At 40.9% G+C, this 17,220-nt stretch overlaps 1 protein-coding gene across 4 annotated transcripts in view; it reads left to right on the top strand.

Moving 5' to 3' along the window:
- The window catches only part of FAM120B (family with sequence similarity 120 member B), an 84,551-nt gene that overhangs the window by 25,748 nt on the left and 41,583 nt on the right, over positions 1-17,220 (top strand). For all 4 annotated transcript variants that reach the window (XM_067535866.1, XM_067535868.1, XM_067535867.1 and 1 more), the window contains exon 6: positions 8,337-8,429. In XM_067535866.1, coding sequence (XP_067391967.1) covers positions 8,337-8,429 — 93 coding nt within the window. The remainder of the gene's footprint in view (positions 1-8,336; positions 8,430-17,220) is intronic.

Here is a 17,220-nt window from a genome sequence, read left to right as displayed (position 1 = left end):
ATCACTCTATCCTGGATACCTTGGACACTAATATCTCTTTGGGGGGATTGGGTAGGACTAAGGGAAAGACTAGCAAAATAATCTGTGAAGAAACTTGGGCTCCCCTCCTGCTTGGTCAGCAAATACAAATTAAAAAACAGCAACTCGTGTCACAATTTCAGAGTTAACTGCACCTTTGATCCTCCCACCACTTCCTGATTTTCCTTGAGGGCACCTTCTTTAGGTTTCCAGCTCCCAGCTGCTCACCTCTTTTGGTCAGAGATCTGTGTCTTTCTCCCTCCAGATGGAAGTTTTAGGCTTATAGTCCCTCTGTACCTCAGTGTGGTTTCCCCAGCAGGTCTAACTGGGGTCTGGCACTTGTGGTTAACCTCTGTCCAGGGCTATAACAATATATACAGTTTATCAAACAGCCTTCATGAAGCAAGCATATTTATTCTTAGGGATTAAAGCATTGCAGAGAAAACACTTAAAAAAAAAAAAAAAAAAAGGTTCCTATGCAAAAGCTAAAAGTTTGCCAGATGTCATCTGTCAGTCTTATGAGGCCCTACAAGACCAAAGTCTATCCAGTCCTTCCCTAAGGGTTGGGATTCCTGGACAGGATGTGCTGTCTGTTTGCTGGATCAGAAAGACGCCCTGAGTCAGTATTAATCCAGCTTTTTATCGAAAAGTCTTTTTTTTTTTTTTTTTTTTGCCTGATGGTTTCTGGACAGCTCAGTTTGAACCGGTATATGTGAACCTCCCCAAGCAGATCTTCTCTGGAGATCTTACAACCTGAGTGATTTGTCTTAATCACCTCCCACTGTTTTTGGTTTCTGGAGATATTGTGGTAACCCTCCCCCTGTAGTTGCATACAATCCCTAACTCCCAGTGATACATAAACTGAATATAATATAGTCCCTCTGGGTTTGCAGTATCTGTCACATCTCTCCCATGAGGAAAGTGTAACTGGGCTGTTTGACTACCATCCTAGGGGAACGCATGACTTATTCCCTGGATGGCGTTTCTGCAATTACCTTGCCTCATTTCACATTTCAACAATTCATATAATAAACATTCTGCTAACAAGTTCATAAATCTGTACCGAGTCATTTGACAACCATGCCATATATTTTTTTTCTTTGGAGCGTATGGGGCAGTTCTGTAGGTGGAACTCTCACACGCACCTTCTTACGTCTGTCATCCCAAAACCTTTGGGTGTGAACTTGAGACCTGGTCCTCCCACTGCCACCTCCCCTCTGGCTTCTAGGAAGTGTGTTTGGTGTCCATTTGTCCCTCAAGGTGCCAGTTGCCCTGGTGGTGGGTGGATGTTCCCAACCCCCCTTTGGAGTATTCCAGGAAGCAACTCTTTGGACAAAAGGGAGAAATAAAGCAGGCCTGGCTCCCTGTGAAACAGCTCTCAACTATGCACTGCTTTTAACAGCAGAGGGGTCACAGACAAGGGAGATTTTTCAAATTTTCCCTGTAGCCAAATTCCATTCCCTTCCCCACCTCCTTGGAGGTCAGGACCTGGGGACCTCTTGGGCCTGACCTCAGCTTCTCTGAAGAGAGGGGAAAGAGTATTAATGCTCCATCCAGCTGGGTTGGCCTTTTGATCCCCTCAAACTGAGTCAAGGTGAACAGCAGTTCTTCCCCTTCCCCTTCCTTCCCCCCCACTGGGCTCAGAGTCCTTTACATTTTCATAAACCATCTGTAAATAGAAGTAACAAGTGACTATTGTGTAACGTGCTGTGCAGTGGTTGTGCAGATGTTATTTTATCAGTATCATATTAACCTGCTTGTGAATACCACTTTTAAATCTATTATTTCCTTGCTGTAGTTACTTCCATCATCTCCCAAGCGCACTTTACTTGCGCATTTCCCACTGCTGAGTGGTTGCCATAGATTTGACCATGCACTGCAGCTGCCTCAATGTTCTCACTTTTGGCTGGAGACACTGCCCATGCTGTGTGCTACCTCTGGTTTGCTGATAAGAGTGAGGAGAGAGCATATTTCCCTGGCCTGGACATTATGACTAGAGAGTTTCCCTTCAGGGTGCTAGGACTCCTTGCTACCCTGAAGCAAGAGGTTGTCTCACCCTCCCTCCCTTCCTTCAGCCCCAGGTATTTGGTTGCATAGGCTGGGGAGGTATCTTAGGCCTTGTCTACACCAGAAAAATAAGACTATCTAACATAAGTCAGCCGTGAAATTGACAAGGCTGCCCCGGCTCCAGCAGGGAACAGGCGGAAAAGCAGAACAGGGCTTCTCCCCTGTCTGTTCCTTGCTGGGAGCTGGGGGAAGCCACCTGGGCTTCTCTGTTCCCTGCTCTCTGTGGGAACTAGGCAGCCATGTCAATTTCACGGCTCAGTGTGAAATTGACAAGGCTGCCAGGGAGCTGGTGGAGAAGTGCCCAAGCTTCTGGCCTGCTCCCAGCCAGGAGTGGGGTCCAGCCACCCGGGCTGCTCGCAGCTGGGAGCGGGGTCCTGCTGCTCAGCTCTCAGGGGGGCTTTCTTGTCAATGTCAACACTCCAGCAGAGTGGTAAAATTAACAAGAATGACAGCCCCACACCCAATGTAAGGAAGACACTGTGTCTACACTGACACTGGTCACCTTAAATAAGCTGACATAAGCCCTACACCTCTCATCAAGATGGTTTTATTTTGTTGAAAAAACATGGCATTTTTTTTGGCAGGTATGTGCACATGCGTGCGTGCGCTTTGGTCAACAAAACAGTCTAGTGTAGACCAGGCCTTAATCTTCACAGTGTTTCCTCCCTGATACTGGCAGGGGGGATACAAACCCCCTTCTCCCTGTCAGTTATTCCATTTGCATTTTGGCTAACACAGTGCCTTGCCTGTTTCGAGCTAACTGAGTGGGTCTGATTTATCCTTTCTGCTTTTATATCCAAAATATCATTCCCTAGAAACAAAGAAATGGAATGTCTGCTAAAGACACTTCTGCTAAAGACGCGTTAAAGACTGCTAAAGACTTCTGTTAAAGACACGTCTGCTAAAGACGCTTCTGGTTTCTATAGAAATCTGAGCTGTAGGTAGAGTGAAGGCTTTTACACTGGGAACTTTTCATAGAATCATAGAAGATTAGGGTTGGAAGAGACCTCGGGAGGTCATCTAGTCCAACCCCCTGCTCAAACTAGGACCAACCCCAGCTAAATCATCCCAGCCAGGGCTTTGTCAAGCCGCAGCTTAAAAACCTCTAAAGATGGAGATTCCACCACCTCCCTAGGTAACCCATTGCAGTGCTTCACCACCCTCCTAGTGAAAAAGTTTTTCCTAATTTCCAACCTAGACCTCCCCCACTGCAACTTGAGACCATTGCTCCTAGTTCTGCCATCTACTACCATTGAAAACAGCCTAGTTCCATCCTCCCTGAAACTCCCTTTCAGGTAGTTAAAGGCTGCTATCAAATCCCCCCTCATTCTTCTCTTCTGCAGGCTAAACAAGCCTAGTTCTCTCAGCCTCTCCTCATAAGTCACGTGCTTCAGCCCCCTAATCATTTTTGTTACCCTCTGCTGGACTATTTCCAATTTGTCTACATCCTTTGTGTAGTGTGGGGCCCAAAACTGGACACAGTACTCCAAAAGAGGCCTCACCAATGCCGAAGAGTGGGGAATAATCACTTCCCTTGATCTGCTGGTAATGCTCCTACTAATGCAGCCCAATATGCTATTAGCCTTCTTGGCAACCAGGGCACACTGCTGATTCATATCCAGCTCCTTGTCCACTGTAACCCCCAGGTCCTTTTCTGCAGAACTGCTGCTTAGCCCGTCGGTCCCCAGTCTGTAGCAGTGCATGGGATTCTTCCGTCCTAAGTGCAGGACTCTGCACTTGTCCTTGTTGAACCTCATCAGATTTCTTTTGGCTCAATCCTCTAATTTGTCTAGGTCACTCTGTATCCTGTCCCTGCCCTCCAGCGTATCTACTACTCCCTCAAGCTTAGTGTCATCTGCAAACTTGCTGAGGGTGCAATCCACCCCATCCTCAAGATCATTAATAAAGATGTTGAACAAAACCAGCCCCAGGACTGACCCCTGGGACACTCCGCTTGTTACTGGCTGCCAACTAGACATTGAGCTGTTGATCACTTCCCATTGAGCCCGATGATCTAGCCAGCTTTCTATCCACCTTATAGTCCATTCATCCAACCCATACTTCTTTAACTTGCTGATAAGAATACTGTGGGAGACTTATCAAAAGCTTTGCTAAAATCAAGGTATATCACGTCCACCACTTTCCCCACATCCACAGAGCCAGTCAACTCATCATAGAAGATAATCAGGTGGGTCAGACCTGACTTGCCCTTGGTAAATCCATGCTGACTGTTCCTGATCATCTTCCTGTCTTCCAGCTTCCAGCCTTTGCCCATATTTAGCTCTCTGTGAGCATTTGAAGGAGTTTCACGATGTGGAGTTTTACAGTTTTAGCAGTCCCAGTATCTCTCCATCCAGTGAATGTTTCACCCTTAACTATCACTTTCTGCTCCCACTGGGGATCAGATGGATCTGCACCCATGAGGGTGCAGCAAAACACCCTGATCTATGTGTTTTAAGGCATGTACTGGTTAGAAGTTGTTTTTTGGTTATATTTGAAAGTTAATTTCAAAGAGACAAAAAATTATGCCAGTTTCCCAACTGTATCTCCCCAATGTCTACAGCAAGAAAGGCAAAAGAAGGAAATTGCTGTCACTTGTGCCTTTGTTCATGCTTGTAACTTACTTTAACTTTTGTAAGAATCAACATCTGGCTTTCTCAATATTTATTTTTCATGTATTTAATGAAAACTTTAAGAAGGATGTTTTGAGAAGGAGCATAAAAAAATTTCTCAAAGACTGAAGATTCACTACATAAATCAACAGAATAACAGTGCATCCAAATAACCTGAGAGAACCTGTTTGAATATGGGGGTGAAAAAAACCCTGCAACTGCACACCTCTAGTTGTACCTATCATCCCACAATGGAATCCATACAGGGTATTATTCAAACAATTACAACTCATGTTCTATGGGGATCATATCTTGAAAGAAATCTTTCCCAAAGCCCATTTTCTGACCTTCAAACAACCCCCCAACTTTGCCAAGTTCATCATCAGAAACAAGTTCACCACAAAACAGAATAGGACACACCAAAAGTGGCACCAGACCTTGCCAGAGATAAAACCTGCAGGCAGTTGTTGTATTTCCACTGCTATGATGATCAGTACCTCCCATGAGACACCTTTCAAGATCCATGGGTCCTACCCATGCCTGTCACAACATATGGTATACCTAATCCAGTGCACTTCATGCCCCAATAACAACTGTGTTAGTGAATTGAGACAATTATTATGCTGTCAAATGAAGTCACAGAGAAAAATGATAAAAGATAAAAACACCAAATCACGTGTAGGACTCTCGTTGTTTTTACTTTTCTCAAAACATTCACTCCATATCTGACTTCTCAGATCTCATCCTCAAAGAAAACCTGCAAAACATCTTCAAAAGACAAGTACTCTGGGAGCTTAAATTCATAATTTTGCTAGACACTAAAAATCACAGACTCAGTAAAGACATTGGATTTAAGGCTCATTACAACAATCTGTAATCCACTAACCCTCCTTTGTCCTAGGACTGCAGAGGTGTTAACCGCCCACTTCACCTTGAATGATCTTTTGCAACATGTATGCTAAACAATCTGTTCCACCTTGTATTTTGCTGTTGCGCTTACCTTTCCCAACACTGAAAAAGACTGTTGTGTAAACTCGAAAGCTTGTCTCTCTCTATCTCTCTAAATCAACCATACCAATTTAGAAATAAAGTGCACCAATTAAATATGTCTGAATTAAGAATAAAATGTTAAAAATAAAGGCCAAGTAGTAAATCTATTCTTAAAAATCTGAATAGGACAGATGAGATCAAAGATCAAGTCATGAATGGTCTTGGGGAAGGTGAAGCCAGATTTATCTTTTGAGGCTATTTAAGAAATTATAAGAGCTCTGATACTGGATGTGTGACAAATGCTTGATCAAATCAGGAGGAAATGCTAAATAAAGCATTTCTCAGAAATGAGTATTTTGACATTTTAATTAGCTTTTAAGTTATCTGGCTGATTGTGTGTAGCACAATAAGAAATACACACTCCAAAAAGCAAAATATAGACATTTGTTGGGGGCTCCCTCTTTTAGAACAAAATTCTGGGAGAATTAATAAATGTTCTGTAGTTACAAATCACACTTTTGTTGGCTATGCATACTAGGGTTTTCAAGTTTAGTAATTTTCCCTGGTTGCCATTTACATAAAGATAACACCTGCCTTGAAAATAAAATAGGGGAGGGTGAAATTTGGAGTTGGTAAGAATATTATCAGATTTTAGCAGCCAATCAATTTACACTTGTGTGGAGTTAATGAATGGCAGGAGTACTTTGCAATGTTACACTGTTCTGATATCTGTTACCCAACCCTGCTTTGTGGAAGGTTTAACAGACCTTCCAAAGAGAGAGGTTTTTCAAATGGTTCAGCAGAAGTCCATAATGCAAAGTCTTCCAGATTTATGGTGGTGTCATTTTTATCTAGGGTGGGTGGATTAAACTTTTTTTTATTATTTAGGAAGAATAAATGAAGTTACAGTTGATGGTTTCTCTCTGGGTTTCTCCTGTTCCCGTTTTTTTCCCCATTGACCTACCTGCCCTCATTCCCCTCCTCTACTTCTCTCTGAAATTTAATAAAACAGTATTAATTCCATAAACAAACTTAGTTTAAAAGGGACCATGGTTGGATAAATGTAACATCTCCCTCCCCCCCCAAAGAAAAACCTTAAAAGCAAGGGAATGCCAAATTATGGAATACCTCTTAATTGTAGTTGAGCCCTACACATTATGTTTGCACTGACAATGCAAATTCCGTATCTTCACATAAAACATTTTCCTGTTTCCAACTGATACGGAAACACGCTGTACATATCACAATGATCTCTTTCACAGTATAACTCAAAACCTTATTACAACATCAGCAATATTAGCAAGTACTCAGCATTGACATATATGAACAGGTTAAGTGGACAATCTTTTTGGGGGAGAAGTAGGAGATCATAACTTGGTTGGACCTGTGCTGCAGAAAGAACTCAACGGGTATAGGGGCCAGTTGCTGGTGCAGAGCCTTAGGGCTTCCACATAGAAGACCCTTTGCCTCTGTCATATCCCAGAAAGCGAAGAAATGGAACCCTTGCTTCTTCCACAGAAGCAGACCCCACCTCTTCTTCCCCAATAGAAGTATCTGAAGAAAACAACTAGATGAGTTTTCCTCCCCTAGTGTTGTTTGGGATGCTCTTCATAAGAGGGTGATTTTTTCCCCCCAGTTTTCAAATTCCTCCTATCAAAAAAAATCCAGCCTTCCCCCCTCTTCCCCACACACACTCCAACCAACGGAGAATTAATATAATCTGGAAATTTACTTGTGAAGAAAGCCTTTTTTTTCCTAAAACATCTTGTCATTTTTACTGACACACCCATTTTTAATAATGTAGCTAATTTTGCATATCTTCTGTTGATGGTTAGTGGAGCATTTGTACTGAACATAAATCATAATAGCCATCAACTGTGGCTAATTCAATTAGTCTTCATTTTGGGATCCTAGTTGTAGAGTGATTTTGTACTGTCAAGATATGTTATATCTCCGAAGTAGCATCATTATTGGAATGCTCTTGGTATTGTAGTTACTGGTAGTTGTCCTGTTGGTACTAGTTATAAAGGCCCTAAAACGGGTGGGCAAACTTTTTGGCCTGAGGGCCACATCTGTGTATAGAAATTGTATGGCGGGCCATACAGAGGGGTGGGGGGGAAGGGACAGGGCTGTGCAGGGGGAGTGGCCACCATGCGGCACTGCTTGGGGCTGGGAGTGACTCTAGTCAGGGCGCAGCTCGGCCCACGTGGTGAGAGAGGGGAGGGGGGAAGGGGTGTGGCTGGGAGGGGGGAGCAGCTGCCACGCTCCAGCCAGGGTGCCACTGAGCCCACGTGGTGGGAGAGGGGCCGGGGGGGAGATGCGAGGCTCTGAGGGCGCCGCACAGCTTGTTCCGCAATGTTTCCGCTGGAAGGCCATGTAGTTTGCCCACCCCTGCCCTAAAAGAAGAGGGAGAATGTGAATGTTATCTTTTGAGTAGAGTTGGTGAAAGTGGAAACAATACAAAGCCACACATATGGAGTTGTGAAAGTAAGTACTGTATTCTCTTTCTTTATCTAAATCCTTAGTTGCTGGAATGTCACTCCTTCACCACTGCCCCTACGTCTGTGTTTATACAGTGATAAAGATCAATTTGCAGAAAGGTTTTTCTTCTGTAGCTCACAGCTCAGATTTTTTTTTTATCTGTTTCAGGTGGACAGTCTCTCTTTGGAGGACTTGAATGCTTTTGTGGCTCACACTCTGTGCCTTCAGGGGAAGTCAGCTGCTCAGCTAGCAGGTCTGCAGGTACAGACGAGACTGATCAGTTAACATAACACTGATAACTAGGGTAAACAAAGTGTGGCTTTCTTTTTGAGCATTCTTCTCTGTATTACAATTATTCAAAGATTGGGAATTGAGTGTCAGTGCAACATTTACAAGCATTTTATTTTCTATAATTTATCTGGTTCACTTTTGGTCGTTAATGACATACAGTGTTAAATGTAAAAGGGGGTGTTTTCTAGTGACTAGAAACCAGGAGTGGGCATCTGAAGATCTAGATTTTGTTCTTGGCTTTGCCACTGATTTGCCATGTGACCTTAGGGAAGTGACTGAACCTCTTTTAGTTTACTCATCTAAAACATAGTGCTATACATATCTGTTTCACATGGATGTTGCAAGGGTACTGCAATTAAATAACATGGGTAAAACAGTTTGAGATTGTTGGTACTTATCGAGTACCATTCATCCAAGTATCATCATAGCCAGTGCTGCAGTTAAGATTGAATTGTTTCCATAATAGTCCTACTTTTCCAGTTCCTCTTTGCTTTCTCAAAAAAGTTCCTTTTAGGAGAAATTTTGCATGCTTGGTCTCAGTATAAAGATGAATTTGGCCCTTATTCTCCTGTTGACTAGTTCAGGAGCAGGGGTGAACACATGCAGTCAGTTGCAGGGTTGGGGGCCTTTGTATGGAATTTTGAAAAAAAATCGGCTGAGCTTTTATGAGATACTTGAGATGAAAAATAAAATCACTCTTCCCATATGTTCCAATCAGAAATAGGTAAGTTTGCTTTGTATACCTTAAATTCTGGATGGAAACGTCTTGGCTATTTCAGAGCATGTGAGGCAAACTTGTTTCATCCCATATGTCATGTTAAAGAATTTTTTTTAAAATATCTAAAGGAAATATTTGAATGCATACTCCTGCCTAACAAGAGTCTGTTTTTCAGAGGACTACAACACATTTGAGAATACAAATTGTATGAAAGACACAGTACAAAATAAAGCTTTGTTACACCATTCGTACTAAAGTGCTAGCCTACTTGTAAAGAATTACATGTTTTACATTTTCTAGTGTTGTGAAGACCCTCATTTGGGATCCAGTACTGCAGTATCTAGGACCAAAAGGACAGTGTCCAAGGTGTTGTGGAATCCTTTAGACATAAGTTTTGTTTTGTGATTTGTGGACAAAGCCTTTACTATAATCAGAAAGAGCAACAAAAGTAGTTTACAGTACTTGTTTGACTTAATTAAAATTTGGAAGAGAGTATGAAAGTATGAAATAAGTAACACTGAAAATATATTCTGCAATGATGGATATTTTATGGAATAAGCCTGAGATGTGGAGTGTGTGTGTATGGAATGGTTAACAAATTAGATGTCAAGTTGTGGTATGTTGTTGTTATTGGCAGGGTGATAGCAATTCCTGTAGTTAAGATTGCCTAATATTTTTTACAGAGGTGACAGTCAGGATCGGAACTCTGTTATGCTAGGCAAATATAGATGAAGTATGGATTATAGTCTAGAACTGTGTGTTGAAATACTGGTTTGATATCCTGTGGTAGGGTGATCACATAGGAAAAACACAGTTAAATACAGTATACATTGCAAAGAACAGGGTGGTAAGTATATGTATATGAATTCTCAGGTTCCTTTCCCACCTTTGCCAGTGATTACCTGTTCCATTTTTGTATCATATCAACATAAGATGCTTGTCTTCACTTTCAAAGCCCTTCATAGTCTGTCCCCACTCTGGCATCTCTCATTTAATATTAAAAGGTCAACTCCTGCTTCCAGTTGTGATGCTAGCCTCCATCTCCCTCTTGTTAAATTTTCAAATATAGACCTTTGTGCTGTCTCCCATGCTGCCCCGGTGCCCTCATGCTTTGCAAAACCACTTCATTGTTCTCCTTCACATCCCTCCTTTAAACTCCTCTTTGCGGTGATGCCTACAAAAATTTGACAGCAATTAGACTGCTCGTGTATTAAGACCACAGCTTATTTTGCTGACCAATATTATCTCATTGTTTCCTTGTACTCCTCTGTCTATCCATCTGTTCTCTCATACTGTACTTAAATTGTGAGCTTTTTGGTGCAGGGACCATCCTTTTGTTCTGTGTTTGTACTGCGCCTTGCACAATGGGGTCCATGACTGGGAGTCGCAGGCCCTATGGTCATACAAATAGTAAATAATAATTTTGCACAAGTCATTTAATCTCTCCATGCCTCAGCTTCCCCATTTGCAAGATGATTGTCACAATATGTCTTTAACTCACACCGGTGTTAGGTTTAATTCGTAAATGTTTGTGAAGTGCTTTGAAATCCTTGGGTAAAAGGCGTATAAAAGTGCAAAGCATTACTAATACTTATTGTATATTTATGGCAAAAGAACATACTAAGTAACTGAGTTTTAGTGACTCTAGTGATAGGTGAGCTGTTAAGAATCAAATCAATAACAATCACGAAACCTGTAACTTGGATTCCCTATGACATTCTTTGTCAAAGCGAATAGGTAACTTTTTTCCCTTTCTCATATTTTTGAATCAAACATTTATTTAAAAAAAAAAACAAAAAAACCCAATTTACCAGAAGTTAACCTTTGATATATTGTCATGGAGTAACATGAATTATGCCTCTTTCATATGTGAGATACAAGGTGAATAAGATAATATCTTTTATTGGACCACCCGTCTGTTTGTGAAAGACATGCTTTCAAGCTAAGCAGAGCTCTTTTTCAGGTCTCTTTCATATGTGATAATGTACAAACTTTCTTTAAAGCTAATTACAACGCATTTTAAAGGGACTTGATGTTGTAACATGCCCTGTGGCACAGACAGAGTATGTGTCTTAGTTATTTACTAATCACTCTGGAGTTTGAGTTTTATTTAGAGGTAAACAGGGTGTGTCTTGGGTCTGTCTATTTAAGAGGTTTGAATACAGATAAAATGCAAGGGGAGGAGGTGTGGAAGTGGGTGGAGCCTTATTCCAGATCCTGACAATCTGTTCACACACCTGTGGAATGCTTTGTTACTTTGAACAGGCCATGGCTCACTTTTGAAAACTTCTCTTGATAACAAAGTAAACGAGCCACTTGTATATAGTGTGCCTTGTGTCATGGCTCATTGTTCACTGGTGCATTTGAGTTGGAATTCTAAAAATGCTCTGTTTGCCCTGTATCCTGTCATTACCTGTCTTGTCCTAACAGCTCAAATCTAAACTTTTAAAAATTCATTTCTGCTGAATTCATCGAGGAATTGTATTGTGGAGGAAACATTAAATCTGCATAACATAAGAAAGAAAGCATACATTGAGCTGAAGGCATTGTGGCCCATAGCAAAAATAAAGCATTTACTCCCATGTAGAAATCCTGTTACATATAGTATAGTACTTAACATTGGAATTTTGATGTGCTCTGAAGACTAAGATTATTGCAGTCATTCAATAAAACATAAAGCAAATAGAACATGAACATGTAGTGTTGGGGTTTTTTGTGTTTACAGCTGTGCTTAGGAGTACATGTATGTACTTTTGTAAACTGCTCTCAAGTTACTTGTCTACTGCTCTCAAGGTCTTGTTTACACTTAAAAAGTAAGTCGATTTACAGCCACCACTCCACACTGCCCTCCTTGGGTTGGTGGAGTGCATCCTCACCAGGAACACTTCCACCGACCTAAGGGGCGGTGTGGGGAGCCGATAGCTTTGAGCTTGAGAAAAACCATCTTCTTTTCAGGCTGGTTAGTTTTCTCTTCAGTGGCTCCACCACGGCTAATTGTAATCTGAGTTTCAGTCGTCTGATGGACTGCACGTGGGGGTCTGTTTCTACCTTCAGTGTGCCCTCTAGGTGTCCATCTTCTTTAAAGATGTCCTTATATTCTGTTAAATACTGGACAAAGCCCACGGTGACTGTTCTCTTTTCTCTCTCATATTGAGGATATTCTGGTAGTGTACTGTGATCAGATCCATGGTTTGCATTGCTTTGTTGCAGTGGGCAGTACTCCTGTGTGTTTAATTAATATGAGCTTCAAGCGATGACATCTCGTTTTGTAGGCTTCTTATTGACAATCTGTAGTTACCTACTAGCTTCAGAATGGTTTTATGATACATCATCAGCTTTTGGTCCTGTTTCTCCAGTCTGCTATTGCAGTTTATCAGTATCGTTAGCATTACATTGCAGCTGCCTCCACCATTCAGCAGGAATAGAGCTAGTCATTTATCTAATAGCACGGCTGCAAACATAGCATTTGAATGCCTGACAGCCTTCTTCTGCATGTTCTTAATTACTGCATGTACTGCTGCTTTTTCATCTTGGGATGGCTGCAGCACTGGAACATAAAATGGTTCTGTTTCCTACATCCCTTGCACCATTGTTCATAGGTTAGGCATTTTTCGTTTTACCTTACTTGTGGCTTTCCACAGTATATACACTGGAACATGATGACTGCACACTCATTTGGTCTGTGTCTGTTCTGCTATCTCTGTTTCTTTAGCTTGATCCTGTATACTTCTTCTGCACTAGTGGCTGTTATTGTTTTGATCCTTTCCCTGGAGAGTTCATCTGCCCTTGCTGTTTGGAAGCATTTCTCTCGGGTAGATCGGTTTCTCTCAACAGTCTCTCCTGTAAGCTGGAATCATGTGTCTGTCCCCCTGTCTTTAAGGAATCTTTAATGTCTCCGAAGTTACACATGGATGCCAGAGTTCTCAGCTCTGTATATAAGTGTCTATTTCCTCTCCTGCTTCTGGGTTTCGAGTATAAAAAACACCCTCAGTATCTCTTTACAGTCTCTTTCTATCTGGGGTCACTTTATTTATCAAACACCTTTATCAACTGTTCCAGTGTTTTAGGCATTATGCATGGCAGCAGTTTATTGCTCATTTCTCGCCCTTTCTTCCCCTGTGGGATAGTAAAAAAGCTTTATCCTCATTTTCTCATCTTTCTACACCATGGGCAGCTTTGTATACAGACTCAATTCTTGCCTCCACTGCTTCCATGCTTATGCAAGGTTTTTTGTTTGGAAATCCAGCATTCACAGTGGTCTGAGTCTGTCCGTGCTGCCTGTTTGCTCTGTTTCTATGTGCTGTTTTGTTTGCCTGTTAATCACTCTCTTCCTTGTTGTGGGTCTCATTAGACCAGGGGCGGGCAATAATTTTCGCAGAGGGGCCACTCTATGAATTTTGGTAAGTCGTTGCGGGCCTGGGCCGCTTCTGGTCACATGACCGGAAGCCAGAAGTTCAGGTGGCAACCGGCTGAAAGCTGCCTGATGCTCCAGAGTAGCTTAAGCAGAGCGTCAGCAGCAGAAACAATGAATTGGGTGGGTCTGCTTTCCCACCCATGCCCACCCGTAGCTACACCCCTGCATGGCAGGCCAGACAGAAATGTTAGATGGGCTGGATTCGGCCTGTGCGCCATATTTTGCCCACCCCTGCACTAGATTGACCGCTGCCACCATATTGGATCTTTATTAAGAGAACCACTCAGAGAGATGCTGCAACTGGAGTTAGCATTCTAGCCATGTGCATACAGACTGACTTCCTGGTGCCTCTTTCAGAACAAGCTCTTTTGTCCTGCAACCTATGTTCCTCCCTACAAGTTCCATGCTGGTTGCTACCAGAGCCACCACTTCCATGCCAGAGGGCATAGCTGATACTGGACTTGCACATGTCAAGTAATGGACCCACCCACAATCACCACACACTTTGCTAAATAAAGGAGAAGCTAAATAGGTAAGTAATAAATACTTAATACTGATTCTCTTCTTTCAGTCCCTCACTCCCATTTGTGATTCTTCATCCGTTCCTGTTTTCTGCATTCATTCTTCCTCTTCACTCACTACTCCCCTTTCACCTCACTTATTCTTTCATCCACTCTAACTCCTTCACCTCTTTCTCATTCTTCTCATTCACACTTTCTCCTCATTCCATCTCATTCCTCTCTCACCTGCATTCCGTCTTTCTCCTGCTCTCACTCCATTGCATCATTTTCTTTCCAGGCACATACATTGGTGCTTTCCACCAGCATTCACTCTACTGCCATTTTTCAGTCACTCTCTCTGTTCCTTCCTTGATAATCCTGCCATCCTTTTTCCTTTAATACCATCCTCCCTCATACATAACTCAATCACAAACCTTTGCCAGAAAAATCCCTCATGTTATGTATGGTGTGTTGCATTTTAATGGATGAATATGGTCTTGGTCTTTAGATGCCAGGACTACTTAGCCTTGCTTCTGTAAATCTTCCACTTAAAATGCTCATGAGATAATATTCTTTTTCATTCAGGTGGATCGCAACCATAGGTACTAAATTGTATAAAGTATATTAAGGAGAGCAGTAATGCCACTGTACACCGTAATTGATAAAAGTGGTACTTATGACATAAAATTATAATCTATGGATTGACATGTCAGAGAGGAAATGTGGTCTTGTGATTAAGGCACTGAATTGGGACTCAGAAGATGTGGATTCGGTTCCTGGCTGCCACAAATTTCCTGTATGCGCTTGGGAATATCACTTCCTGTGCCTCAATTCTTTGTCTGTAAAATGAGGCCACAAAGGTGTGAAGATAAACTCATTAATGTTTGTGAGTTGCTCAAATACTGTGATGATGGGGGCCAAGTTAGAACCTAGGTAGATAGAATAATTTATAGTTACTTTTAGAGTTTTCATAATTGTCAATAACATAAGCATTCTGGGAATTGTAGTTCAAGCGTCCTTCATGTTAAAGCACTTTACTCTGAGAGTAATTGCAATTGCTTTTCTAGTATATTAATTTAATAGTTTCAATACATTTTAATGTAGCTCTTGTACTAATAAATATGTTAATTTAAAATATCTTATAAATTAAAATCAGGTGGTGGCTGCAAAAGCAATGAATATCCCACACTGTCAAACATGGAAGTAATTTAAATTTAAAGTTTTGGTAACAGGGTACACCACAGGAGCAGAACTCAAATGGTTTATCATAGTGAAATAACTTCAATTGAAAAGCAAAAGTTAAATATGTACTCAAGAACACAATGAAGAGCCTTCAAAGAAGTGAAGCCAAACTTCCTTCCTTCAGCTCATAGGAAATTTTATGAGAATGCTATAGAATCATTTAGTATGTCAAAGATTTATATCTATAATACCAATATTTTAAAGATAAAATCTTGTGACTAATCATATATATTTAATTTATTAAAATCATTTACTTGGGGATTAGTTTATGAGCAGTCTGTATTCGCTGGACTGAAATAATCATTTGGCCCAATTCTGAAGGCCATGCAACAGTCTCAGTCCATTATTTTTAGTAGAAGAAAATCCTTTGTTAAGCACAGGAGTAAGTAAGCAGGCTACGTCTTTCTGATATGGTAGAGAGATGTTCTCAACTCCCAACCCGAATTTGCTTACTGTGTTAGTAGGTCATCTATATTTAATATTTAATTAGATCTGGAACTCTCTAAGTTTATGTAACACATCCATGGTTTGAATAAAATAAGTTAAATCCAGTCAAAATATAGTTTGTTTGAAGTTGAGAGAAGCCAGGCTGTGAACATGGAACTAAAACACACATTAAATTGTTATTTTCTTAGAACTAATGGAGTATTTATAAGTGCTGATTTTCTTATTTTTCATGATTGGTGGTTTCAGAATACTAAAAAGTGCACTTCGTATGCAGGACTTTTTAATACATTCTTTCTCCATAGGATTGTTCCAACTTTTCCCTTTCCCCTTATATGGTATATAACAATTTTTGCACAAGCTCCCATGGAGCTGTACATAAGGTCAGAATTAAGATTTTGGACCCTAGGTTGCCTATTTCTCTTCTTTCTTTTTCAAACTGGTGTGTGGTTTTGACAAAGAGCCCAGAGACCCAACATTCCAAATTTGCAGTCATTGCAGAGAAATAGAGGCACCAGCAGTCATGTATGTTTTCAGTGTCCTTTCTAATGCCATGCCATTTACAGTTGTTTTGCAGTATGTGCAGCCATAATTTATCTTTCACACAATGTATGTAGAATGCTATCCAAACAGTGGTGGCTGTAATAAGATGTAAAAAGAGGCACCCTTTAATACTGTCCCTTCAAGCTGAAAGACAGTTCTTATAAGATTTCTCTAGTTTAAGGTAAAGGATGGGAAAGATTCACACTGGAGACAAAAGCTATGAATCACGTTTCTTAAAGTTGGGGTTAAAAATCAGTAAAGGAAATTCCATACTGCGTTCAAAGTAAATATACCTGGGCTGACATTTGGGTCCTGTGCGATATGCAGCATGTGTTTTAAAGTGACCTGTATGCGAGCAAGTGTGAATCAGATTTGACAGACTCTCAGCACTCTCTGTTCTGTTTTTTTCTGGCTTTTAGAGCAGGTTTGGTTTAGTACAATGCCTCTGACTTCATGCAGAAGTATACGACAATTGGGATGAATTTAAGGTTTATAACAGGAGCAGATGGCATATGTTGAAATACACAGTGGCACCATTTCCAGCATTAACTCTGTTTTTCAGAGCTTTATAACTGTTTAAAAAAAAAAAAAAAAGTCCCATCAAATTATCTGCTTTGGAACAATATACCTTTTTGACCAATGTTAAAAGGATCAGTTTGGCTATTTAGAAGGTAGAAGAAAATCAAACACCGAAATGTACTTATTTGAAAGTACTTTTTTCATAAGTGCTCTTGTTGAAAACAATTACATACTGACATGAAATAATTCAATTTGGTACAATTATTTTAGAATTTTATGCTAAAAGGTTTTTAAAAATAAAAACAACAGAATTATAAAAGCTGCTTTCAGATCAACTCCACAGGTATTTACATAAAAACTCTTAAGCAAATATTGCTTTAT

This window comes from Emydura macquarii, unplaced genomic scaffold (genome assembly GCF_026122565.2).
Source record: "Emydura macquarii macquarii isolate MOO-44397 ecotype Brisbane River unplaced genomic scaffold, CSIRO-AGI_Emac_v2 contig_3517, whole genome shotgun sequence".
Lineage (NCBI taxonomy): Eukaryota > Metazoa > Chordata > Testudines > Chelidae > Emydura > Emydura macquarii.
Note: the sequence above shows the minus strand (reverse complement) of the source record. Positions and strands in the feature narration are given on the sequence as shown.